The sequence below is a fragment of the Cloeon dipterum genome, chromosome 2 (assembly GCF_949628265.1).
Source record: "Cloeon dipterum chromosome 2, ieCloDipt1.1, whole genome shotgun sequence".
In the NCBI taxonomy this organism is placed as follows: domain Eukaryota; kingdom Metazoa; phylum Arthropoda; class Insecta; order Ephemeroptera; family Baetidae; genus Cloeon; species Cloeon dipterum.
In genome coordinates, this window is record NC_088787.1 from 2382771 (window position 1) to 2408236 (window position 25466).

Sequence of the window (25466 nt, forward strand, 5' to 3'; positions counted from 1 at the left end):
GGCGACAGCCGCTGAAGAAATACTTGGACGGATGCGAATAAATTAATAAAAATCTTAATTTTCCAGGAAATGTATTGATGATTTGGATCCCAGAGGACAGAGGTGATCTGCAAAAATTAAAAATCTTTCTCTGTCCGAGCCAAGATTAATTTTTATTAGCTGATTGGTTTTATCGGTGAATGGAGCCGGCAGAGCATTTTGTAGTCGAGCATGTATTAAATAAAGCGAAACAAATTTTCCGCTCTGTTTAAAAATCATATTTTGATAAAAAAAGCTTGATCTTTCCGAGAAAATTGTCAGCAAATTGCCAATTTTTTTTTAAGAAGGCACGGCACAACGCTCAAGAAATTAATTATTGAAAAGGATTTTTTAACATTTCCATCCTCTCTTGATTTAAAAAAGGATTAGATAAGAAACACCAACACAGTTTTATTGTATAGGGAATAATGCAAGACACACATATTTTTATTTACCTTGAAGAATTGTTACAAATAAAAGATTATTCTGTTAAAAAAGACGATAAACCATAAAGCGCTATAATCATCTCTATGATATTTTCAAAGAATTGACCAGTTGCATAAATCCTTAGTTATTGAAGCCGCCAACAGATGGCGCAACCACAGACTTTTTAAAAAATTTAGTTTTAAGCGGTTTTTAGGAATTTCCGCTCCGATTTCAGACTCAATCTAGCTATTTTGAATTTTTTAATTCATTTGCTCTTTTTTGACGTGCTGAAAACCAAAATCGGTTCAGCCATTCGCCGTAGAAACGTTGGAAAAGATTTTATATTTCAAAAAATAGTTTTTCACGATTCTACGGCGATTGGCTGAACCGATTTTGGTTTTCAGCACGTCAAAAAATAGCAAATTAATTGAAGAATTCACGGTAGCTAGATTGAGTCTGAAATCGCAGCGGAAGTGCCTTAAAATGTCTACGGTGGCGCCATCTGTTGGCGGCTTCGAACACTTAGAGTTTATGCAACTGGGGAAATATTCACTAAAATGAAACAAAATTTATTTTATATTAGACTAAGTAGAAGACTGTCTGTTGTCCAGGAGAGCGAGGTTGTCCATCGAAATGTGGCTGGAAGAGGCCAGCATATTCTCGTCCTCAGGGTCAGCCACGCGACGGCAAGTCTGCAAAAGGATCAGGAATGGAAGAGAGATTAAAATCCGTTATTGGCGTTGTTTGGAAAGAAGAAATTGACTCTTGTGGCCTCAGATTCATGAAGAGGACTCCAATTATTATAAATTGTAATAAATATATTTAAATTTACGTTTGTTTTGAAGATGGACGACTAATAAACAGAAATAATGACCAAAAATTTATACCCATTTTAGCCAAAATATCAATTATCTGACAGAAAAAAGCGTGTAATAGGTGTTGATCGAATCAAAATCCAGTTTTACTTACCCGTGGGCGTGCCGAGTAGGTATTTTCTTGCGCCGACTGCAGCCTTGAGTAGTTTATGTCTATTTCCACCACTAGTCTCATTTCTTTGCGTCATCCATAAAATGCCGTTCGCATCCAAGGCAAAAGTAAGTGGCCAAAAAGCACCCTGCATACCATGCTGAAAGAGTGCAACGATTTAATATTGTTAGACAAAGCATCAAATAAATAGTCAGGGACACAAGGAAAGTTTTGCATACAAAATATTTTTATTTATTATTAACATTATTCGGGACAAATTTAAATTTTCGCGGGTAAATGTTCAGCATTACCTCATGAAATATCTCATTAGGATAGGGCTCCGAAGTATTCCATATGAAGAGGTCATTCCGGGATCTCAAGCCGGCATACAAGACATTGGCGCTGTCGATTAGCATTCTGTAAGCGGCTCCTTGCGTTACGCCGATGGATTCGACAGCAGCGCTTCCCGCGCCTCCATTCCTCAGCTCAGACACAGACACCGAAAACAGCTGGTTGTAAACAAAGGTTCCAAGGTACAACCGTCTGCCTTCCCTGTTAGGCGAGAGGGCCAAGGCTTCCCACCATACGTCTGTTGTTTTAACTGACCACGATTTGTCGGTTTTACGACTGTAAACCATGATTTGGTCAGAATAATAGGCCGTGATGTACGCAAAGTAATCGTCTGGCGTTTTCTCCACCGCTATTTCCCTCAGCTCCCTTCCAATATACGAATCAGTGACGACTGCGTCCAGGAACTGGTAAACGTGCTCGACTTTGTCGTTCCTCAGAAGGTTGAATATCCAAATTTTGCTCGGACATTTCTTGCTTCCTTGATCAAGCACCCACAACCGACCATCATGGTCCGTTTCCAATCCTTTTGCCTGCTGAATAGAATCACAGTTGTCTCGTTTCTGGCAAGAAAAATAACAAAATGAATGAATATTATAATAATATACATTTTACTTTTAATTAATATCATATCATGGGTATTTTGGTCTCAATTATGTAAATAATAAAATAAAGAATTTTATCGAGTTGTCCGAAATTTTAAACGTCGCACTGTTAAGTAAATTAATTGATTTCTCGTCAAATTTTCGCGGATTTTTCTAATCAAAGCTCAACTCATTGTCAGTTTTTCATTCAGAGACTTACGTGTAAATTCCAGGAAGGAAAAGGAGCAAGTTTTGGAGGTGAGGTCGACGTGCCGCTCGTTGGCAGCCACACCAAAGTGGCGGGAATTGTGAGAATTGTATTATCAAGGCTTAGAAACAGCCTTTCTCCAAAAACAGCCATGTATCGAAATTCAACACCCTTCGGATTAAAATTTCGTTTCATCTGTCCGATTGAAGGGTCCGCTCCTGATGGCCAGACGAAATCGAGTTTGTCCCACTCGTAGACGGTTGTGAAGTTGATGGCGTTTGCCAGACACAGGCCAAGCAAAAAGATGGCGGCAAAGAATGAAGACATTGTAATCGAGCTGAAAGCATAAAAAACACAAATATTTCATCAATACATTTTTCTCTAATTTGTTGATACAAAAAATGTTTCCACGGCCATGCACCCCCCTTTGAACATTTTGCGAGAATTTTGAATGAAACAGTAGTTTTTGTATCCACGGTCATTTATTTTCTGGAATATTCGTTCACTTTTCTCCTTAGATTAACATTTTTAATAGAATACGCCGGATCGGTTCACGTTTTTGAGGGGGGAAAATTATTTCAGGGCCCGTGGAGCAGGATTTAGTCTTTGCGGCCGCGATTAAATTAAATTAAAAAAATCGCACAAATCGCGTATAACTGCTCTTGGGCCGATGCGCGGGGTGCGGGAAGGTTTGCCAGGAAGTGGAAATCCCGATCCAGCACAGAATTAAAAAAATTTAAACAAAAGTGGACCGTGATCCTTTTTTCGGGAGTTGGGGGTGGTGGGGCCGAGCTGGGGTGAAAAAAGGCCTGTGGAATTTTACGACGAGTTCGGCACACACCAGTTTTTCGCTGTGTCTTTGATAGGAGTGGTGATCTCGAGGTTTTAATGCCGGAAAACGTGGTTTGCACAAAAATTATTTTTTTCGCGGTGGCCGCACGCACGCCCAACGGTCTCGCCGACGCACCGCTTCTCTCATTAAATAGAGCAACCAATTTTCTAGATTTTTGCGTTTGGTTTTTATTTTATGCTCTAATACAGCGGCTGAGGTATTCAGGGCAAAAGGGTGGAAAAGTGAAAAAATCGACGCTCCCGGGGGAAATTAAAAATAAAATTTTAAATAGTAAGTCGCGCGACCTGACGAATGTTATTGCGCGGTTGTGCCAGCGCCGGATTTCGCACTCGCGGAGCTGTGCAGCGTGCACACCAGGTTCAGAGTCTTCCCCTCGAAAGATCTTGCTGATCCTCGCCGCCCGCCCTACCCTGGCAACCGTTTTCAGGGTGACCAACCTTTAGTACGGTCACGAAGGGGGTTTTGGCAGTTTTTAGGTTGAGCCGAGACACGCCCTAGTCGAGGTGGAGAGAGCATCCAAATAGCGCTTTTTGTTTTGATAACTCGTCGGAAATGGCAAACCACATCATTTCACGTGATGTTTTTTTGGGTCGCAAAAGGAGTGGCTGGCCGGACAAGTTCTTATTTAGTAAACATCCTGTTTAAAAAAATTTAATTGGCTGGAGTTTCCAGCCCTGAGATAAAAACAGATTAAACCGAAGCAATATCTCAAGTTTTCAAGGTCAAAAGTTTTCATCAATCATTATTCTTCCTAACTGATAAATCTCTAAAAATCTTTATTTAAAAAATATTGAATGGTCAAAAAGATTTCAGAGCTGAAATAAATAAAATTTTAATTTGAACAGCTGTATTTTTTTAATTTTTAACACAAATCAAAAGCATAGAAGCGAGAGTTGCAATAGAAGAGACCAAAATGAAACATGTTCTTTACCTTAAATGCAGCAAAAATGGCCCCCAGGTGTCAGCTGAGCCAAGACACTGCTTAGTCGAGGGTGAGAGAGCGTCTAAATTGCGCTTTTACTTTTGTTAGCTCCTCGGGTTGGGGTCGGAAATGGCAAACCGCATCATTTCACGTGATATTTTTTTGAATGCTTGGTCGGCGTTTTTTGTTAGAAAACATCCTGTTTGAAAAACACGTAAATTGGCTGTTTTTAATCCTGGGATATCCGTTACCGCAACAAATACAACTGGCGGGAGGCGAGAAATCAATTTAGAAGGAGAAATATCAATTTATTTAAATGATTGGATTGCTAATGCTATAAATAATTACTCTTTTCGCTCTTTTTATCCCTGTCCTCGGAGCGGGAAGGGCGCGTTTCTCTGTCTCTTTGTGCGGTCGGGAATTTTTTAGTCGAAATAAAATTTCTCGGACAAACCTTTTTCAGGGTGGCTCACCTTTAGTACGGTCCCAGAGGCGGTTTTGGCAGTTTTTAGGTTGAGCCGAGACACGCCCTAGTCGTGGTTGTTAGAGCATCCGAATTGCGCTTTTTGTTTTGATAACTCGTCGGAAATGGCAAACCGCACCATTTGACGTGATGTTTTTTGGGTCGCAAATAAAAGTGCTTGGCCGGCGTTCTTTGTTTGAAAACATCCCGTTTAAATAACACGCAAATTGGCTGTTTTTGTCCTTGGGTTATTCATTACTGCAACAAAAAATACAACTGCGGCGGGAGGCGAGAAATCAATTTAAAAGAAGAAATTGTTATTTAATTGTATGGATGGGATCGCTAATGCTACAAGTTATGTTTTACAATTATTCAAGTTATCACTTCCCGAAAACACTTGATATTTATAAAAAAAAAGGCGAGAGGATGCAATGGCCGCGAAAAATTATTTATAAAAAAATGTACGTGGCTCGGTCTTTCCTGTAGTTTATTGAGATGCGTATCATTTGGGCTGTAATATTATATCCAGATCGATATTTGAAAGGGAAAATTATGTATAAATAAAATATTAACACTTTTTACGGATGAGCTGGAGGCACGGCGTTTTATCAAAGCCAGCAAGTAGTGCGATGGCCGATCGACAAACTCAATGCGGTTTTTCCTCGTTTGTGGCGAAAGCCGCGAAAGCAGTGCTCGGACGGGCACGAATTTTTCTTCTTCATTTTCTAGATAATTTAATTATTCATTTCGCCAAGACAGGTGATCCCATAAACATTAAATTATAAATTTTTCGCTGGACGTTTTATGAATAATGCAACTGATTAATTTTCTATAAGGTTTTCAAACGGTGAATGGAGCCACCAGAAAATGTTTTTCCCTGCTGTCGCCTTTCGGAGTCGAAATAAAATTTGATGGACACAAATGCCAAGTTTTTTAAATGAGCTGCACAAGAAAAACCGCGAATATGTAATAATTAGAAAATTTAATTTAATTTTTAATTAAAATAACTTGAACGGGCAAAGAGGCCCGTCGCGCAAATGGTCGCAGCGGAGTCCCGGGGCAATTTCTTTTGATTGCGGCAATCCGATCATTACGTATTAAGCACAAGTCGAAAGAGGTCGTAATCTCGAGTTACAGCAATTTTTCATCGTTAAAATTGATTTTTATCCGGATTTTTCGATTTTGCACAGGCAAAGTGTGTGCAATGACAAAAAAGTGGTTTTAATTTTGTAAAAATTCGACCGTTCGTGCTATCGTCGACCACGACCACTCATTCGACAGGTCTTAAAGAGGGCTGTGACCTGGATTGCCCAAACGACCTTTATCAGGGTACCCCGACCTGAGATCCTTCCCAAGGCCGGTTTTTTAATTGTTTTTTCAAGCATATTTGACGGTGCGCGGCTTCGATTTTTCCCCCTCGCCACCACCGAGACCTTCCGTAGGTTGCGCGACCTGACGACTGTTATAACTCGGTTACGAACTTCGCACTCGTGGAGCTGCGCAGCGTGCACAGGGGCTTGCTACATCGCTACCGGCAGGCACGCTCCCATTTTTATTTTATTTAATTCGACTGTTCATCACATGGTCGACGCTCTTGGTGTTATTGATGATTTTCACGTAATTTTGACTAAATTTTGGCCAATTTTGTTGTCAAGATTGTTTAGGAAAACGAAAGCATAAAAATCCCCGCTTTTGGACGATAAGCAGGCGCTCGAACTGCACGTCCTGTTCGCACGCGTTATCTTTTACCCAGTGAACTTGAACCCGTTTCTCATGGTCGCTCAATCCAATGAAAATATATCTTGAATAAGTTAACTAAATTAACATAGCCGGCAGTCTTTTTGTCTAGAAAAATAAAAAAAAACACCTAGGAAACGCTTCGTCTCCTATATTTTAGATTTAACCGAAGCACTATTTCAGTTTTTCACGTTCAAATTTCTTTTCTATGCTGTTAAATCTCAGAAAATCGCTATTTAAAAAGGTAATCAATGGTTAAAGATAATTTCACTGCGTACATAAAATAATTTTGTTTTGAACAGACCGGAATTTTTAATTTTTAATTTTCATAAATGAGTTTCAATAAAAGAGGCCAACACGAAACCTTTTCTTTACCTTGAATGCAGCAAATATCGGCCCAAATTTTCAGCTGAGCAAAGACGCTGCCTTCTCGAGGTTGGGAGAGCGTCTAAATAGCGCTTTTACTTTTGATAACTCGCGGGTCGGAAATGACGTCATTTCGCGAGATAATTTTTTGAGGCGAGAGTCGCAAGAGTGCTCAGACTGACGATCTAAATAAACACAATATCCAAATAAATATGTAAATTGGCTACGTTTTTTTCCGTCAGGGATTATCTGAGGAAAAATTTAAAATTTGGCCCGTCAGCCAGGGCGCTAGTTCCTTCTTTTAATTAAAAAAAAATCCAAGAAAAACTTATGCTTGCCTCTATTGTTCATAGTAAGGCAACTGTTGGCATGCACGGCGTTGTCAGAGCCAAGAGCGATAGAGAGCGTTTGATAACAACTCATTGATGCGTATTTTTAATTGTTTGTAGCGATTGTTGTAGAACGCTTAAGAAATTCTTGCAAAAGCCTTTATTAGAAAATTAATTATTGAAAAGGATTTTTATCTAGACTATCATACGTAGTTTTAAAAAAGGATTTTAGACAAGAAAAACCAACATAGTTTCATTGTATACGGAAAAATGCAAGACACACAGATTTTTATTATACCTTTTGAATTTTTCTCAAAAATAAAAAATTATTATGTTAAAAAAACAAAAAAGCGCACATAACGTTTTGTTTATTTATTCTATGTTATTATAAATGAACTTTTCATTAAAACGAAACAAACTTAAAGCTTTATTTTAAATTAGGCTTAGTAGATGACTATTTGTTGTCCAGGAGAACGAGATTGTCCATCGAAATGTGGCTGGAAGAGGCCAGCATATTCTCGTCCTCAGGGTCAGCCACGCGATGGCAAGTCTGCAAAAGGATCAGGAACGGAAGAGAGATTATAATAATCAGTTATTGGCGGTGTTTGCAAAGATGAAATTGACTCTTGTGGCCTCAGAATCATGAAGAGGACTCCAATTATTATAAATTGTAATAAATATATTTAAATTTACGTTTGTTTTGAAGATGGACGACTAAAAACAGAAATAATAACTAAAAATTTTATACACATTTCAGCAAATATCCATTAACTGACAGAAAAAAGCCTCTAATTGTTGATCGAATCAAATATTAGTTTTATTTACCCGTGGGCGTGCCGAATTGATTTTTTCTCGCGCCGACTGCAGCCTTGAGTAGTTTATTCCTAGGCTTATTATCAACCCCAGTTTCATTATTTCTCTGCGTCATCCATAAAATGCCGTTCGTGTCCAAGGCAAAAGTGAATGGCCATTCAGCATCCAGTTCTCCGCCCTAAAAATTGCATTGATTTGATATTGTTAGCCTGAAAAAGCATAAAATAATCGGGAAATATTGTTAGGAAAGTTTGGTATTTCATTTAGAATTTTGTATTGTTGCCTCTCTATTTCAATTTTTTACGAAAATGTAAACAAGATGTACGGAAAGGCAACAATTTTATGTTTAAAACTATTCCATATAAAAATATTTTTAACATTATTCTGGAAATTTAAAATTTTATTTTTACAGGAAAATGTTTCGCAATACCTCATGGAACCGCTGCTCAACAAAGGGCTCCGAAGTATTCCATTTAGAGAGGTAACTCTGGTACCAAAAGGCAGCATACAAGACATTGGCGCTGCTGTCCAATAGCATTCTGTACGGGTTTTCAGTCCATTCGCCGATTAATTTGACAGCAGCGCGTCCGCCTTCATTCCTCAGCTCAGACACAGACACCGAATACAGTTCTGTCGAATCAATTCTTCCAAGGTACAACTGTCTCGCTTCCCTGACAGGAGAGAGGGCCAAGGAATACCAACGCATCATCCCTGGTGTTATAACTGACCAGGATTTGTCCATTTTTCTGCTATAAACGATGATGTGCTCAGAGTAATAATCCGTGATGTACGCAAGGTGATCGTCCGTTGTTTTGTCAAGCACGATATCGGTCAGCTCCCTTCCAGTATACGAGTGAGAGACGACCGCGTCCGGAAATTGGTGAACGCGCTCGGTTGTGTCGTTCTTGAGAAGGTTGAATATCCAAATTTTGCCTGGACATTCGCTGCTACCGTCATCAACGACCCACAACCGACCATCAGGGTCCGTTTCCAATCCTTTTGCATTCTGAATAGAATCACAGTTGTCTTGTTTCTGGCAAGAAATATAAAAACAGTTACAATGCAAGCAGAATATCCAAATACAAGATTAAAATGCTAAAAAAATGAATGAATATAATAATATTTTTACTTTTATAATTTCATATCATGGGCATTTTGATCTAAAATAAAAAAAAAGAATTTTGTTGAGTTGTCCGAAATTTTGTTTGTCGCACTTTTTAAGTAAATTATATTAAATTAATTGATTTCTCGTCAAATTTTCACGGATTATTGTAATTGAAGCTCGAAACAGTTTTTCATTAAGAGACTTACGTGTAAATTCCAGGAAGGAAAAGGAGCAAGTTTTGGAGGTGAGGTCGACTTGCCGCTCGTTGGCAGCCACACCAAAGTGGCGGGAATTCCGTCTTTCAATTCAAGGCTCAGAAACAGCCTTTCTCCAAAAACAGCCATGTATTGAAATTCAACATCATTTGGATTAAAATTTCGTTTAATCTCTTCAATTGAACTATCCGCTCCTGATGGCCAGACGAAATCGAGTTTGTCCCACTCGTAGACGGTTGTGAAGTTGACGGCGTTGGCAAGGGAAAGGCCAAGCAAAAAGATGGCAGCAAAGAATGAAGACATTGTGCTCGAGCTGAAAGCATAAAAAACACAAATATTTCATCAATAATTTTTTGATAAAAAAATGTTTCCACGGCCATGCCCCTTTGAACATTTTGCGAGAATTTTGAATGAAACAGTAGTTTTTATCCACGGTCATTTATTTTCTGGAATATTCGTTCAATTTTCTCCTTAGATTAACATTTTTAATAGAATACGCCGGATCGGTTCACGATTTTGAGGGGGGAAAATTATTTCAGGGCCCGTGGAGCAGGATTTAGTCTTTGCGGCCGCGATTAAATTAAAAAAAAATCGCATAAATCGCGTATATCTGCTCCTGGTCGATGCGCGGGGTGCGGGAAGGTTTGCCACGTGGTGGAAATCCCGATCCAGCACATAGGAGAATTGGGGAGTTGGGGGTGGTGGGGTCGTGCTGGGGTGAAGAAGGGCCTGTTACAAGTGGAATTTTACGGCGAGTTTGGCACACAACGGTTTTTCGATGTGTCTTTGATGGGAGTGGAGAACTCGAGGTTTTAATGCCGGAAAACGTGGTTTGCACGAAGATTGTTTTTTTTGTCGGTGGCCGCACATGCGCCCAACGGTTTCGCCGACGCACCGCTTCCCTCATTCAATAGAGCAACCAATTTTCTAGATTTTTTTAGTCTGGTTTATATTTTTAGCTCTAAGATAACGGCTGAGATATTCAGGGCAAAAGGGTAGAAAAGCGAAAAAAATCGACGCTCCCGTTGGAAATTAAAAACTTAAATTTTAAATGGTAAAAAATGTATTTCAGCTGTGATTACCACACTATACTCCTCCCATGGACAATCAGCGACTGCAAACCGAGTTTGAAAAATTTCTGGCCCATAACCGAATTACGGCGAAGTTTTGAAAATTCGGATTTTGCACCGACGGCAAAGAGGGCCGTCGCAAGTGGGCGCGTGGGCGCCGCCGAGCCCCTGGGCAATTTATTTTGTATTCTGTGATCCGATCATTACGCACAAGTCGAAAGAGGCATTTATCTCGAGTTGCAGCTATTTTTCTATCCTAAAATATATTTTTTTTGCGGATTTTTCGATTTTGCACACGCGAAGTGCGTGCAATGACAAAAAATTGGTTTTAATTTTGTTAAAATTCGACCGTTTGTGCTATCGTCCATCACGAGCACTCATTCGACAGGTCTTAAAGAGGGCTTTGATTTGGCTTGCCCAAACGACCTTTCTCAGGGTACCCCGACCTGAGATCCTTCGCAAGGCCGGTTTTTAATGTTTTTTAAGCATATTTGACGGTGCTCGGCTTCGATTTTTCACCCTCGCCACAAGCGACCTTCATCAGGTCGCGCAACCTGGCGAATGTTATTACGCGGTTTTGCTAGCGCCGGATTTCGCACTCGCGGAGCTGTGCAGCGTGCACACCAGGTTCAGAGTCTTCCCCTTGAAACATCTTGCTGATCCTCGCCGCCCGCCCTACCTTGGCAACCGTTTTCAGGGTGGCCAACCTTTAGTACGGTTCTAGAGGGGTTTTGGCAGTTTTTAGGTTGAGCCGAGACACGCCACTGTCGAGGGCGAGAGAGCATCCAAATTTGCGCTTTTTGTTTTGATAACTCGTCGGAAATGACAAACCGCATCATTTCACGTGATGTTTTTTTGGGTCGCAAAAGGAGTGGCTGGCCGGACGTTTTTAGTTATAGAAAACATCCTGTTTAAAAAACATGTTAATTGGCTGGAGTTTCCAGCCCTGAGATAAGTGTTGCGAAAAAATTAGTTCAGCCTATTTAAGATTTTCATATCAGGGCGATATTTAACTTTGGATTTGCCCGTTTTTGGTATTAATTAGTGGGTCTCGGCACTTCGAAACTCGCGATTCGGCGATTTTCTAACCGAGTCGAAGCTAAGGAAGCAAAACCGCGCTCAGAGGACCGGAGATGTAAATTCAGATACGATTACATATCTAACCTCTTTTAATTGACGAACAATGTTGCGAAACCGAGTTTGAAAATTGTCTGGCCTGTACGTGAATTATAACGATATTTAAAAATAGGTTTTTCCCTCGGCGCAGCATTTTGCGCCTGCCATTCAGGCTCATTAAAAAAAAACTCATGTGTTTTGTGTCCTTATAAATTTAAGTTGCAATTCCAATTTCCTGCAAGAGGCAGGATTGAGTCTGAAATGGCAGCGGAATTAAGTGCCTTAGAACTAAATTTATTACAATAAAGTATGTGATGCGGTACCATCTGTGCGTGGCGTGATTTTATGTATCTGTTCTTAAATATTATTACTTTGGCAAGAATAAAAACAAAATATAAACGTAGGAATGGCCACGCCCTTTTGATTTCGCGGTCAAAAATTGTTCAATCAATATTCTTCCTAACTGATAAATCTCTAAAAATCTTTATTTAAAAAACTATTGAATGATAATAAAAAATTCAGGGCTGAAATAAATAAAATTTTAATTTGAACAGCTGATTTTTTTAATTTTTAACACAAATCAAAAGCATAGATGCGAGATTTGCAATAGTAGAGACCAAAACGAAAGGTGTTCTTTACCTTAAATGCAGCAAAAATGGCCCCCAGGTGTTAGCTGAGCCAAGAGACCAAGACACTGCCGAGTCGAGGGTGAGAGAGCGTCTAAATTGCGCTTTTACTTTTGTTCGCTCCTCGGGTTGGAGGTCGGAAATGACGTAATTTCGCGTGATATTTTTTTGAGTCGCAAAAGAAGTGCTTGGTCTTTGCTTGGTTTTTTGTTAGAAAACATCCTGTTTAAAAAACACGTAAAATGACTGTTTTGTATAGTTCTGGGTTATCCCTTACCGCAACAAATACAACTGCGGCGGGAAGCGAGAAATCAATTCAAAGGGAGAAATATTTATTTAATTATATGAATTGGATCGCTAATACCTTTTACAATTCGAGTAATCAATTTACGAGAAGACTTGGATTCAATAATAAAAGCGAGAGGCGGTGCAATGGCTGTTAAAATATTTTTAAGAAAATCAAGAATTGTACGTGGCTCAGTCTTTTCTTTAGTTCATTGCGATGCTTATCATTTGGATTGTAATATTATACAGACCGATAAAATACAAAGGAAGAACAATAAATTAAATGTACACACTTCTACAGGTTATAATCAAAGCAAAGTAGTGCGATGGAGAGCGTTTGATAACAAAACTCATTGCGGTTTTTCCTTGTTTGTGGCGAATGCAGTGCTCGGACGAATACAAAAAAAAATATCTCTTCATTTTCCGGTTATTTAAATTATATTAATTTGGCTAACAGAGATGGTTTCGTAAACATAATAATTCTTTATTTTAAATGTAGAGTTATGAATTTTAATTAGCTAAATTGGCTAATATAGAAAATAAAAAATTCAATTATTTCCGAACGGGAACCAATAAAGCGTTCTTACCTGTTTCATCGCATGCGTAGGTCCAACGCCGGTCTGCAAACCGAGTTTGAGATTTTTCGTACCCATAGAAAAATTAAAATTAGTTTTTTTTATTTTTTCTTAAGCGAAAAAATGGTATTGTTTTTATTAAAATTGGGCCGCTCCTCCGATCATCAACCACGACCCCTCATCGGACAGTTCTTGGATGGTGCTTTGACCTGCGGTACCATAACGACCTTTTTCAGGGTACCCCAACCTGAATTACACCGGTTTTTTATGCTTTTTAAGTAATTTTGAGCAAATTTTGCGGAAATTTATGGACGATTTTTCAGCCTAAAATGACACTGAACTTCCTCAGGTCACGCAACCTGAGGATGCCGTCGCATATTTTTGTTTGTGCAATGCTCATCTCTCGCGGAGAGCTGCGACGTTCTTTTAGCCCGCTCGCGAGCAAACCACTGTCGGCTTGTGACGCGCGACACCAGAGTTGCTGACAATGTACGAGACTGGCTCGACAGAAGCGCAGAGAAAATTGCATAACCAGAGGAAATATACAGAGCATTTAATTTCAGCTTGGCCATCTATTTAAAAATTGATTTTTAAACAAATTGAAACGCAAAATTATTAGAATGACTGTCTAATGCACAGCAATGTCAAGCTGGCTGTTTAATTTTAACTTTCAAACTTAATGAAAGCATGAAATTACCGTAATTACTATATTAAATAAAGAGAAAAAATTGCCACTTTGTTTACAAAATTTTATTTTGATAATGCTCATTCTTTCCGAGAAAATTGGCAATTTTTTTCAAGAAGACATGGCATAAAGCTCAAGAAATTAATTATTGAAAGGGATTTTTTAACATTTCCATCATCTCAAGATTTAAAAAAGGATTAGATAAGAAAAACCAACACAGTTTTATTAAATAGGGAATAATGCAAGACATACATATTTTTATTTACCTTGAAGTATTCTTACAAATAAAAGATTATTCTGTTAAAAAAGACGATAAACTAATATAAAGCGCTACAACCATCTCTACGATATTTTAAAAGAATTATTAATTAAAATGAAACAGAATTTATTTTATAATAGTCTCAGTAGAAGACTGTCTGTTGTCCAGGAGAGCGAGGTTGTCCATCGAAATGTGGCTCATCCTCAGGGTCAGCCACGCGATGGCAAATCTGCAAAAGGATCAGATAAGAGAAAGAGATTAGACTTCGTTATTGGCGGTGTTTGGTCCAAAAATATGATTGAGATTCATAAAGAAGACAATATTTGCTTAGGCCTGTCATAGGTAGTTTTATTCACCTTTGGACGTGCCGAATTGATACGATCTGGCGCCGACTGCAGCCTTGAGTAGTTTGTGCTTAGGCTTAGTCCAATCCTCAGTTGCATTTCTCTCCGTCACCCATAAATTGCGGTTCGCGTCCAAGGCAAAAGTAAATGGAAGAACTGCACGCAGAACTCCGACCTAAAAAAGTGCAATGATTTGATAATGTTAGAATATGACAAAGCTTAAATTGTCGGGAATAAAAGGAGACTTTTAATATTTAACTTTTAAATTGTGTGACAGCAGATCTGTCTTGGGTTGCAACAATTTGTGCGGGAAGGCTACAATTATCATGTTAAAAAACTTAATATTTTTATTAATTAGAAATTTGTAACTGAAATTTTGATTGTTGCGGCAATTTTGATTGTTCAGCATTACCTCGTGAAATCGCTGTTCACGAAAGGGCTCCGAAGTATTCCATTTGGAGAGGTAATTCTGGTACCAAAAGGCAGCATACAAGACATTAGCGCTGTCGATTAACATTCTGTTGGGTTCCTCATTCCATTTGCCGATTAATTTGACAGAATTAGCGCTTATTCCGCCTTCATTCTTCAGCTCAGACACAGACATTGAGTACAGTTCTTTGAATTCAAATCTACTTAGATATAACTGTCTCTTGTTAGCAGAGAGGGCCAAGGAATACCACTGTCTGCCTGGTGTTTTAACTGTCCACGATTTGTTCGTTTTACGACTATAAACGACAACGTGCTCTGAAAAATAGTCCGTGATGTACGCAAGATAATCGTCTGTTGTTTTGTCGAGCACGATATTACGCAGGGCCCTTTTTGCATATGAATGAGACACGACTGCGTCCGGGAAGTGGTGAACTCGCTCGGTTGTGTCGTTCTTGAGAAGGTTGAAAATCCAAAATTTGCTCGGACAATCCCAGCTACCGTTATCAAGCATCCACAACCGACCATCACGGTCCGTTTCCATTCCTGTGGCCTCCTGAATAGAATCACAGTTGTCTCGTTTCTGGCAGGAAAAATAAATAGAATCAAATACCATTCAAGCAGAATTTCCAAATACACGATTAATTCTATAAAAAGTTATTTCATTATCACCAAAGCTTTTTTTCTATATTTTCCAACTGTAATTTGGTTCATGCTCATAGAATATTATTGAAATAAAAAAGGAAAATCGAGTCTTGTGTTTGGTTTAGTGAAAAACAATAAAAAAACCAAAAAAATTATGAATTTTGAGGACTTGTTCGAAATTTTTGAAGTCACACTGTTAAGTAAATTTTCAGCTCTGATTTTTAATTGAGAGACTTACGTGTAAATACAAGGAGGGGAAAGGAGTAAGCTTTGGAGGTGCAGTCGACGAGCCGCTAATTGGCAGCCACACCAACGTGGCGGGAATTGTGGAACCGCCAAGAAGGCTTAGAAACAGCCTTTCTCTGAAAACAGCCATGTATCGAAGAAAAACATTGCCTGGCTTGTATTCATCTTTAATCTGTTCGATTGAAGGGTCCGCTCCTGATGGCCAGACGAAATCGAATTTGTCCCACTGGTAGACGGTTGTGAAGTTGATGCCGTTTGCCAGGCACAGGCCGAGCAAAAAGATGGCAGAAAATAACGGAGACATTGTCTTCGAGCTAAAATCAAATGGAAAACCGTATAAAAAACATATTTCATCACTGATTTTTTCCCTAATTTGTTGATAAATAAAAAATTTCTGTTGATTTAGGCGGTCGGATCATTACGCACAAGTTGAAAGACGCCCAAACCTCGAGTTGTACCATTTTTGCCTTGCTAAATTCAATTTTTTTGCGGATTTTTCGGTTTTGCACACGCGGAGTGCATCGATAAATGTGGTTTTAATTTTGTGATAATTCGACCGTTCGTGCTATCGTCGACCACGACCCCTCATTCGACAGATCTCGGGCAGGGCTTCGATCTGGTCTACCCAAGAAACCTTTCTCAGGGTACCCCGACCTGAGATACTTGCCCAGACCTGTTTTAATGTTTTTTTAATCATATTTGTCGGTGATCGGCTTCGATTTTTCACCGACCTTCCTCAGGTTTCACGACCTGACGACTGCTATTAGTGCTATTACGCGGTTATGCCAGCGCCGGATTTCGCACTCGCGGAGCCGTGCAGCGTGAACAGAGAGGCACATGCTATTGCTGCCGGCCGGCGCGCACTCGCATACACTTTTATTTAAATTTTTTTGTTTTATTTAAATTCGACCGTTCGTGACATCGTCGACCACGACCCCTCATCCAACGCGTCTCAGGTAGGGTTCTAATCCGACATACTTAAACAACCTTTCCCAGGGTGTCTCGACCTGAAAACCTTTCCCAGGCCGAATATTTTAATGATTTATCGCTAAAGTTGACGATACGCGGAAACGAATTATCAACATCGCCTATCCTCGGCCTTCCTCAGGTCTCGCCACCTGAGGAATGACGACTGTTTTTTGTCGACTTGTGTAAGAGAAGAAAAGCGTGAAATTCCCAGCTGTGGGACGATAAGGCGCTCGCGATTTGTGCGTCCTGTTCGCGCGCGTTATCGCTGACACAGTGAACTTGAACCCGTTTCTCATGGTCGCTCAATCCAACGAAGAAAACTCGAATAAATAAACTAAAGTAACTTGGCCGAGCAGTTTTTGAGTCAAGAAAAATAAAAAAATAACACGTAGGGAACGCTTCATCTCCACACCTGCATCAGATTTAACCGAAGCAATACCTATATTTTCACGTCTTTATTTAAACAAATAATTTGCGTGCGTAAATAAATAAAATTTTAATTTGAACAGCTGTATTTTTAATCTTTAACTCTATAATCAAAAGCATAAATGAGTTTCAATAAAAGAGGCCAACACGAAACGTTTTCTTTACCTTGAATGCAGCAAATAACGGCCCCAATTTTCAGCTGAGCAAAGACGCTGCCTAGTCGAGGGTGAGAGAGCGTCTAAATAGCGCTTTTACTTTTGTTCGCTCCTCGGGTTGGAGGTCGGAAATGGCAAACCGCATCATTTCACGTGATGTTTTTTTGAGTCGCAAATAAAAGTGCTTGGCCGGCGTTCTTTGTTTGAAAACATCCCGTTTAAAAACACGCAAATTGGCTGTTTTTTGTCCTTGGGTTATTCCTTACCGCAACAAATACAACTGCGGCGGGAGGCGAGAAATATCAATTTATTTAAATGATTGGATTGCTAATGCTATAAGAAATTACTTTTTTTACTAACACTTTTTACAGATGAACTGGATGCACGCGGCGTTATCGAAACCATAGCGGTGTGCGGAAATCCAAAACCACGCTCAAAGAACCGGAATTATTAGGTCCGAGATTTGCCCATTTGTAACCCAGAGTACCTTTTCGTCAGGGATATGGAATGAAATTAAAAAAATTGCTCCTCAATTAACGCGGAAATTTTCAAGAAACATTTTAAAATCAAAATCCTAGGTCGTGGATAACAAGGCAAGTAATTAATTTGGATTTTTTTTTAGTTCTAATTTAAATTCTGCCATTATTACCAGCCCATCCTCTTTTAATTAACAAACGATGATGCGAAACCCAGTTTGAAATTTATCTGGCCCATACGCGAATTATGGCGATTTTTTTTAAAACTTGTTTTTTAACCCGGCGCAGCATTTGGCGCGTGCGTTTCCCTGTCTCCTTGTGCGGTCGGGAATTTTTTAGTCGAAATAAAATTTCTCGGACAAACCTTTTTCAGGGTGGCTCACCTTTAGTACGGTCCCAGAGGCGGTTTTGGCAGTTTTTAGGTTGAGCCGAGACACGCCCTAGTCGAGGTGGAGAGAGCATCCGATTTGCGCTTTTTGTTTTGATAACTCGTCAGAAATGTCAAACCGCATCCACGTGATGTTTTTTTGAGTCGCAAAAGGAGTGGCTGGCCGGACGTTTTTAGTTATAGAAAACATCCTGTTTAAAAAACACGTAATTTGGCTGTTTTTTGTCCTTGGGTTATTCCTTACCGCAACAAATGCAATTTGCGGGAGGCGAGAAATAAAAATTAAAAAGGAGAAATAACTATTTAATTCTATGGATGGGATCGCTAATGCTATATAAGTAATTACTTACAAATCAAGTAATCACTTTCCGAGAAGATTTAGGATTTATTAAAAAAGGTTAGACAGTGCAATGGTTGATTAAATTATTTTAAAGAAAAAAAACAGAATTTTACGTATATGGCTCAGTCTTTCCTCTAGTTTATTGATATGCCTATATCATTTGGATTGTAATGTTATACAGATCGATATTTCAAAGGGACAAGTATAAATTAAATAGAAACACAATTTTACGGATGAACTGGAGGCACGGCGTTTTATCAAAGCCAAGTAGTGCGATCGCCGATCAACAAATTCAATGCGGTTTTTCCTTGTTTGTGGCGAAAGCCGCGAAAGCAGTGCTCGGACGGGCACGAAAAAATTATTTCTTTATTTTCTAGGTAATTGAATTATTCATTTCGAGATTTTTTTCATTTTTTCTCACGGGAAAAAATGTTATTGATTTTATTAAAATTCGGCCGTGTGTCCGATAATCGACCACGACCCCTCATCAGACACGTCTTGGACGGGGCTTTGACCTGCGGTACCCTAACGACCTTTTTCAGGGTACCCCAACCTGAAATACACTCCTGGACAGGTTTTTTATGCGCTTTTTAAGTAATTTTGAGCAAATTTATGGACGATTTTTCAGCCTCGCCTGACACCGACCTTCCTCAGGTCACGCAACCTGAGGACGCCGTCGCATATTTTTTACTCTGCAATGCTCATCTTATCGCGGTGAGCTGCGACGTGCGCGCGGTAGTTCTTTTGGCCCAGCTCGCGGGCACACTGCACTTTTGTCTCCGCCGCCGGCCGGTGACGCGCTTTTCTTACGGCCGTCTGTGCGTTATGTTTTCGGCCTGAAATACCTGATACAAAACTTCTTCATGCCCATGGATGGAAAATGATGAAATATTCACCAAAGTCGCAATTGTGCAGCCTCCAAATAACTTGTCCAGAGGTGTCCCGTGATTTTCGCTACCAAGTGGGCGTGTCTTCACAGCAAAAATTCTGCCTTTTGCTGTTAATATCAGTAGAGTTGTTTAATATGTGCGCAACCGGCACAACAAAAGCGCAGAGAAAATTGAATAACAATAGAAAATATACTGAGCATTTAATTTCAGCTTGGCAATCAATTTCATAATTAATTCTTGTACGAATTTAAACGCTAAATTTTAAAATGACTGTCTAACAAGGATCAGGAACAGGAGAGAGATTAGACGCAGAAAAGTGCTTCGCCGCAGAGCAGAGTTATTGTTGGCGGCGCCGCGCGGCGCCGCACAGTGCATCGCCTCACTGTGCAGACACCGGGGAAAAAAATCGTTCAAATTTGACCCGGGAAAGGGTTTCAGGTCGTGGCAAAAAGCAATAAATGTGCCTGTTGTGCTTCGCGATTTCAAAACCCACTTTAATGCACTCTAATTATCACGAAGGAAGCGAAATGAATCGTCGCCGCCGGTAAAACCGAGTAGTTAGACTGCTCACGATGCGCGACCTGAGGAAGGTTGGTGGACTGAAGGGTGCGAAGTCACCGCAAAGCAGCGTCAAACTTGCTTAAAAACGCCGAAAATTCAATTAAATTCGGCCTGGAAATCGATCTCAGGTCGGGGTACCCTGGGAAAGGTCGTTTGGGCATGCCAGATTGAAGAACTTTCGAATGGAGGGTCGTGGTGAGCCTTCAACTTGTCCCGTGATTTTCACTGCCATGTGCGCTTATCATAAGAGAAATATTTCTGCTTCGCAGATAACATCAGTGGAGTTGTTGAAAATGTTTGCAACCGGCTCGACACAAGCGCAGAGAAAATTGCATAACAATCGGAAATATGCACCGCTTTACATTTCAGCTTTAACACGAAAATTGATCTAACGCACAGCAATGTCAAGCTGGCTGTTTACTTTTTATTGTCAAACGTAATGCAAGCATGAAATTATTATATTAAATAAAAAGGGAAAAAAATTACCGATCTGTTTACATAAAATTTATTTTGATTGCAGATTTGTAAATTTTAAGCTCTATCTTTCTGAGAAAATTGCAATTGAACTTATTTTAAGAAAGCACGGCAGAACGCTCAATAAACTCTTGGAAACTTTTATTAGAAAATTAATTATTGAAAAGGATTTTTAACATGAGTAAACCCTGTATATATATTTAAAACTTGGATTAGATAAGGAAAACCAACACAGATTAATTATATATAGAGGAATATTGCAATATGCATTTTTAATTTACTCGAAATATTCTTACAAATAAAATATTATTATGTTAAAAAAGACAATAAAAACAACATAGCATTATGATCATCTCTAGGTTTATTTTAATTAACCCAAAATTAAAAAGCAACACACTTTATTTTTATTGGAAAACTGTTTGCTGTCCGCAAGTTTTTCCTTCGAAATGTACCTGATATAGGTTTGCATTCTTCCCGATTTCAGGGTCAGCCGCGCAATGGCAAGTCTGCAAAAGGATGAGGAACGGGAGAGAGATTGAACTTATTTGTGGGCGGGGCTGCGTCTTTCCAATAAGTTTACTCTGTGGACTCAGATTGATAAAGAAGACTCCGAGTAGATTCTGCGCTTCTCCAGTTGTTAAAGAGGGAGGAGGGGTAGATTCTTCACGAAGGGATGATGTGGATGATTCTGTGATTTCCTGCTTTCCGGAGGTCTCAGCAAGGGTCGTTGGAACTGTAATATGGTAAATAAGCGTGTTATTCTCGCAATGGAAGTGCACTCTAGGATTTTATTCACCTGTGAATAAATTCGATCTTGCGCCGACTGCAGCCTTGAGTAGTTGATGCCTAGTTTCATTTCTCTTCGTCACCCATAAATTGCCGTTCGCGTCCAAGGCAAAAGTAAATGGCCAATAACCATCCAGTTCTCCGACCTAAGAGAAACCAGTGATTTGATATTATTAGCCAAATAACGCATGAATTGTCCGAAGTAAAAAAGGAGCCTTTTAATATTTAAAATAAATTTCCACCAAAACTTGCCTGCATTGGCTTGCAACAAGTGTTTCGATGGGTAAAAAGGCGACCATGTTAGAAATCAAGATAAAAAATATTTCGTGACATAAAAGCTTTATAAACAACTTATTCCAAAAATTTCAAATTTGTACGGCAGTACCAAAACTTTAATTTTTAACGGAATTTTCACCTCGTGTAATCTCTGCTCACGAAAGGGCTCCGAAATATTCCATTTGGAGGCGTAACTCTGTGTGGTAAAGGCGGCATACAAGACGTTGGCGCCGTCGATCAACATTCTGTAAGGTATTCCAGTCCATTCGCCGATTAATTTGACAGCAGCGCTTCCGTCTTCTTTCTTCAGCTCAGACGCAGACACCGAGTACATTTCTTTGGAATTAAATCTTCCCAGGTACAACTGTCTCGCCTCCCTGTCAGCAGAGAGGGCCAAGCATTCCCATTTTCTGCCTGGTGTTTTAACTGTCCAGGATTTGTCCAATTTTCGGCTGTAGACGACGATGTGCTCAGGAAAAGAGTCCGTGATGTACGCAAGGTAGTCGTCTGGCGTTTTTTCCAGCACGATATCTCGCAGGTACCTATTAGAATATGCATGAGAGACGACTGTGTCCGGGAAGTGGTGAATCAACTCGGTTGCGTCGTTTTTGAGAAGGTTGAATATCCAAAGTTTGCTCGGACAAATCTCGCTACCGTCATCAAGCACCCACAACCGACCATCAGTGTCCGTTTCCATGCCGTACGCCATCTGAATAGAATTGCAGTTGTCTTTTTTCTGGGAAGAAAAATAAAAACAGTTACTATATATATATAAAAGCAGACTATTACCCAGCAAGAAGTTTGATATCCGGATGATAATACTTCTGCACAGCCCGATTTCATAGGGCGGATATTCTCGGATTTCCAATTTCTTGCTGGGTATAGATTTTTGTATTAATTACTCGACATTTAGCAATAAATTCTAAAAGCGGATAAAAATTATTTAATTACTAAAAATTGTTCGGACTGAATGCGAGACGTCTCGTTCAGCACGAGACTACAAATGTTTAAAATAAAATATTTTTCTAATTTTTCCAACTGTGTAATTTAACGTGGAACGTCGCTGAAATAAAATTTTGAGGAGACAATATTAGATTTTGCTATTCTTATTCAGTAAAATATTTTTTACTAAATAACTCAAAGGAGTGAATGTTGAATGTCTCGAGCAGAAATTTGAGAATTTGTCCGATATTTAAGCGACGTCAACTGTACAAATATTTTTTATTATAAAATTATCCCAATTTATTCTAACCATTAGAAGCGCTCAAGACGGTTTGAATTTCGGAGACTTACATGAAATTCCCCGGTTGGGAAAGGAGCAAGTTTTGGAGGAGCAGTCGACGTGCCGCTCGTTGGCAGCCACACCAGTGTGGCGGGAGTTCCGGGATTTGTATTATTATCAAGGCTTAAAAACAGCCTTTCACCAAAAACAGCCATGTATCTAGGATAAACATCGCCTGGCTTGTATTTATCTTCAATCTGTCCATTTGAAGTGTCGTCCGCTGCTGATGGCCAGATGAAATCGAATGTTTCCCACTGGTAGACGGTTGTGAAGTTGATGGCGTTGGCAAGGGAAAGGCCAAGCAAAAAGATGGCAGCTAAGAACGGAGACATTGTGATCCAGCTGAAAAAAAAAATAATTTGTACCGATATTTATGCGTGATTGTCAATAGAATTTGTTTTACCATTATTTGCTAATAATCTCATTATTCTAGCATAGTCTATAGTCTCAGTGCATTTAAAACTGAAAAAAAAACTATATTGTCCCTTTATCCTTATTCCTTATGCGCGTGTCGTGGTGACTTTAGGAACCTTCGATCTGTTCCAAAATGCAATAAAAAACAGCTTTTGCTCGCATCCCAGAGGGTGATTTTGTTCGTTGGTTAAAAGAGCAACACGGAATTGGACTTGTTTTTGTAACAATTCAACGGATTCGTGGATTTCAACTCACGAGGTCTCGTATATTAAAAATGTGTCGCCGATCCCTTGTTTGGTTTTGAACCGAAATTTTGATTAAAGGAATTAAATCATAGCTAAGGTTGCAACGCTCTTGCTGCTGTTCGTGATTTTCACGTTATTTCTGCTAGCTTTTCAATATTTTTTCCCCAATTTTTGGGGTCATGCGGAAGTGTAAAAATCCCCGCTGTGGGACGAGAAGGCGCTCGATCTGCTCGTCCTGTTCGCGCGCGTTATCGCTATCGCCGTGAATTTGAACCCGTTTCTCATGGTCGCTCAATCCAATGAAAATACATCACGAATGAATGAACTGAATTAAAAGCCAAGCAGTTTTCGAGTCCAGAAAATTAAAAAAAAATAGCACGTAGGAAACACTTTGTCTCTACACCTGAATCGGCAAAATTTTAAATTAAATTAATATTGAAATCAATATCTCAATTTTCACGTTCAAGATTAAATCAATAAACGAGTACATTTCCTTTCTATAAGTTTAATCAATATTTACAAAAATATTCAGTGGTTGAAAATATTGTTGTTTTGAACTGGGCTGCATTTTTAATTTCCAACACAAACCAAAAGCATAAACGAGTTTCAATAAAACAAGCCAACACAACTTTTTCTTTACCTTGAATGCAGCAAATATCGGCCCCAATTTTCAGCTGAGCCGAGACGCTGCCTAGTCGAGGGTGAGAGAGCGTCTAAATATCGCTTTTACTTTTGATAACTCGTCGATCGGGTTGAAGGTCGGAAATGACGTCATTTCGCGAGATAATTTTTTGCGGCGATGAGAAAGACGCAAATTAATTGCTCGCCACACGTTCTCAATAAAAATGATAATTGCTTGGAGGTTTTAGCTCTGGGATAACTATTACTAACCGAAAATTAGTTTGGCATATTGCAAGATTTTCCTGAGAGTTTTTTCACTCGTGCGCGGGAGCATCTCAGAGCTCACTCGTGAAAATGGTTTTATTTTTATTAAAATTCAGTCGTGTCTCCAATCATCGACCACGAACCCTCATCGGACAGGTCTCGGTCTGCGCTTCGACCTGCCATACCCTGACGACCTTTTTCAGGGTACCACGACCTGAAATCCTCCACGAGACCGATTTTTTTACTATAATTTTCAGCAATTTCAAGCACATTTTGCGATACTCAACCACGATTTGAGACCTTTCCCTTCACTGACCTTCCTCAGGTAACGTGACCTGAGATTTGACAGCGTCGGTGTTGCCGCAGCCGTCTCGACTAACCCTAACATTAAGGGCACGCGCTAGCTCCTTGTTTTAATTTCATTAAATAAAGATTTATTTGTTTACCTGTGGTTCAGTATGTGATTTAGAGAGGCAACTTTTGGCACGGCGTTGTCAAAGCTCACGCTGACAGCGCAGATTCCGCGTTGCTCGCCTTTCTGCCGCGTCTGTCCGGCGTCTAGTGGCCCATCCGGCGTTCTTTGATTTTGTGCACGCACTAAACGAAAATGCTTCGCGCTGCATTTTCTGTCGACGGCTCACTCGAGCGAGTTTACTCTTCATTTCTGACAAATAATCACAACTGAATAAATTTCCTCACGAGAATCATGGCTACAAAATCACAAATATTAATGAAAAGCTAGTCAAATGCATTCAATAAAACTGTGAAATGGGCCAAAAAGGAAAATAAAAAATCAATTATTTCCGAACGGGGACCAATAATGGGCTCGTACTTGTTCCATCACCAGCGTGGGTCCAACGCCGGTCTGCAAACCGAGTTTGAAATTTTTTGTATCCATAGAAAATTTTATATTAATTTTTTACATTTTTTCTCGAAAAATGGTTTTGTTTTTATTAAAATTCGGCTGTATGTCCGATAATTGGCCACGACCCCTCAACGGACACGTCTTGGACGGTGCTTTGACCTGAGATACCCTAACGACCTTTTTCAGGGTACCACAACCTGAAATACACTCTTGGACAGGTTTTTTATGCGCTTTTTAAGTAATTTTGAGCAAATTTATGGACGATTTTTCAGCCTCGCCTGACACCGACCTTCCTCAGGTCACGCAACCTGAGGACACCGTCGCATATTTTTTACTCTGCAATGCTCATCTTAACGCGGTGAGCTGCGACGTGCGCGCGGTAGTTCTTTTTGCCCAGCTCGCGA

General features: G+C 39.7%; 4 protein-coding genes across 6 annotated transcripts in view; all 4 read right to left on the reverse strand.

The window, feature by feature from the left end:
• LOC135936788 (protein yellow-like) overlaps positions 1-16042 on the reverse strand; it is a 68581-nt gene extending 52539 nt beyond the window's left edge. Inside the window, exons 1-4 of one of the 2 annotated variants that reach the window (XM_065479737.1) lie at positions 15623-16037; positions 14726-15322; positions 14326-14488; positions 13937-14198 (exon numbers count right to left, since the gene is read on the reverse strand). In XM_065479737.1, coding sequence (XP_065335809.1) covers positions 14179-14198; positions 14326-14488; positions 14726-15322; positions 15623-15934 — 1092 coding nt within the window. In that variant the 5' untranslated portion in view covers positions 15935-16037 and the 3' untranslated portion in view covers positions 13937-14178. Of the gene's footprint in view, positions 1-13936; positions 14199-14325; positions 14489-14725; positions 15323-15622 lie in introns of those variants that run through there. The other variant, XM_065479738.1, reaches the window with a different exon arrangement.
• On the reverse strand, positions 434-6994 carry LOC135936223 (protein yellow-like). 2 transcript variants are annotated; one of them, XM_065478966.1, is made up of 5 exons: positions 6901-6994; positions 2563-2887; positions 1722-2321; positions 1414-1570; positions 434-1136 (listed from the first exon to the last, which is right to left on the reverse strand). In XM_065478966.1, exons 2-5 carry the CDS (start codon positions 2875-2877, stop codon positions 1117-1119), a joined length of 1092 nt encoding a protein of 363 aa, XP_065335038.1. In that variant the 5' UTR covers positions 2878-2887; positions 6901-6994; the 3' UTR covers positions 434-1116. The 2 variants fall into 2 exon arrangements, with proteins under 2 accessions (XP_065335038.1, XP_065335037.1); XM_065478965.1 differs by lacking the exon at positions 6901-6994 and adding an exon at positions 4335-4459.
• Positions 7455-12277, reverse strand: LOC135936784 (protein yellow-like). Its single transcript, XM_065479732.1, has 5 exons — positions 12179-12277; positions 9345-9666; positions 8464-9066; positions 8046-8211; positions 7455-7770 (listed from the first exon to the last, which is right to left on the reverse strand). The coding sequence occupies exons 2-5, from the start codon at positions 9654-9656 to the stop codon at positions 7751-7753; spliced, it is 1101 nt and encodes a 366-aa protein (XP_065335804.1). The 5' UTR covers positions 9657-9666; positions 12179-12277; the 3' UTR covers positions 7455-7750.
• A 4610-nt stretch (positions 16043-20652) lies between the features above and the next one.
• Positions 20653-22098, reverse strand: LOC135937886 (uncharacterized). The gene is made up of 3 exons (XM_065481219.1): positions 21511-22098; positions 21106-21241; positions 20653-21042 (listed from the first exon to the last, which is right to left on the reverse strand). Exons 1-3 carry the CDS (start codon positions 22078-22080, stop codon positions 20714-20716), a joined length of 1035 nt encoding a protein of 344 aa, XP_065337291.1. The 5' UTR covers positions 22081-22098; the 3' UTR covers positions 20653-20713.
• Between the last annotated feature and the right edge of the window lie 3368 nt (positions 22099-25466).

Excerpts from the sequence above, each read along its gene's own strand:
- LOC135936223 (XM_065478966.1), bottom strand. The coding sequence starts at position 2,877 with ATGTCTTCATTCTTTGCCGCCATCTTTTTGCTTGGCCTGTGTCTGGCA. Across the intron at positions 1,571-1,721 it reads CTAATGAGATATTTCATGAG|CATGGTATGCAGGGTGCTTT; the intron begins GTAATGCTGAAC and ends GCACTCTTTCAG. Across the intron at positions 1,137-1,413 it reads CCTACTCGGCACGCCCACGG|ACTTGCCGTCGCGTGGCTGA; the intron begins GTAAGTAAAACT and ends ATCCTTTTGCAG.
- LOC135936784 (XM_065479732.1), bottom strand. The coding sequence starts at position 9,656 with ATGTCTTCATTCTTTGCTGCCATCTTTTTGCTTGGCCTTTCCCTTGCC. Across the intron at positions 8,212-8,463 it reads TTGAGCAGCGGTTCCATGAG|GGCGGAGAACTGGATGCTGA; the intron begins GTATTGCGAAAC and ends TGCAATTTTTAG. Across the intron at positions 7,771-8,045 it reads TCAATTCGGCACGCCCACGG|ACTTGCCATCGCGTGGCTGA; the intron begins GTAAATAAAACT and ends ATCCTTTTGCAG.
- LOC135937886 (XM_065481219.1), bottom strand. The coding sequence starts at position 22,080 with ATGGCGTACGGCATGGAAACGGACACTGATGGTCGGTTGTGGGTGCTT. Across the intron at positions 21,242-21,510 it reads GTGAGCAGAGATTACACGAG|GTCGGAGAACTGGATGGTTA; the intron begins GTGAAAATTCCG and ends GGTTTCTCTTAG. Across the intron at positions 21,043-21,105 it reads AAGATCGAATTTATTCACAG|TTCCAACGACCCTTGCTGAG; the intron begins GTGAATAAAATC and ends ACCATATTACAG.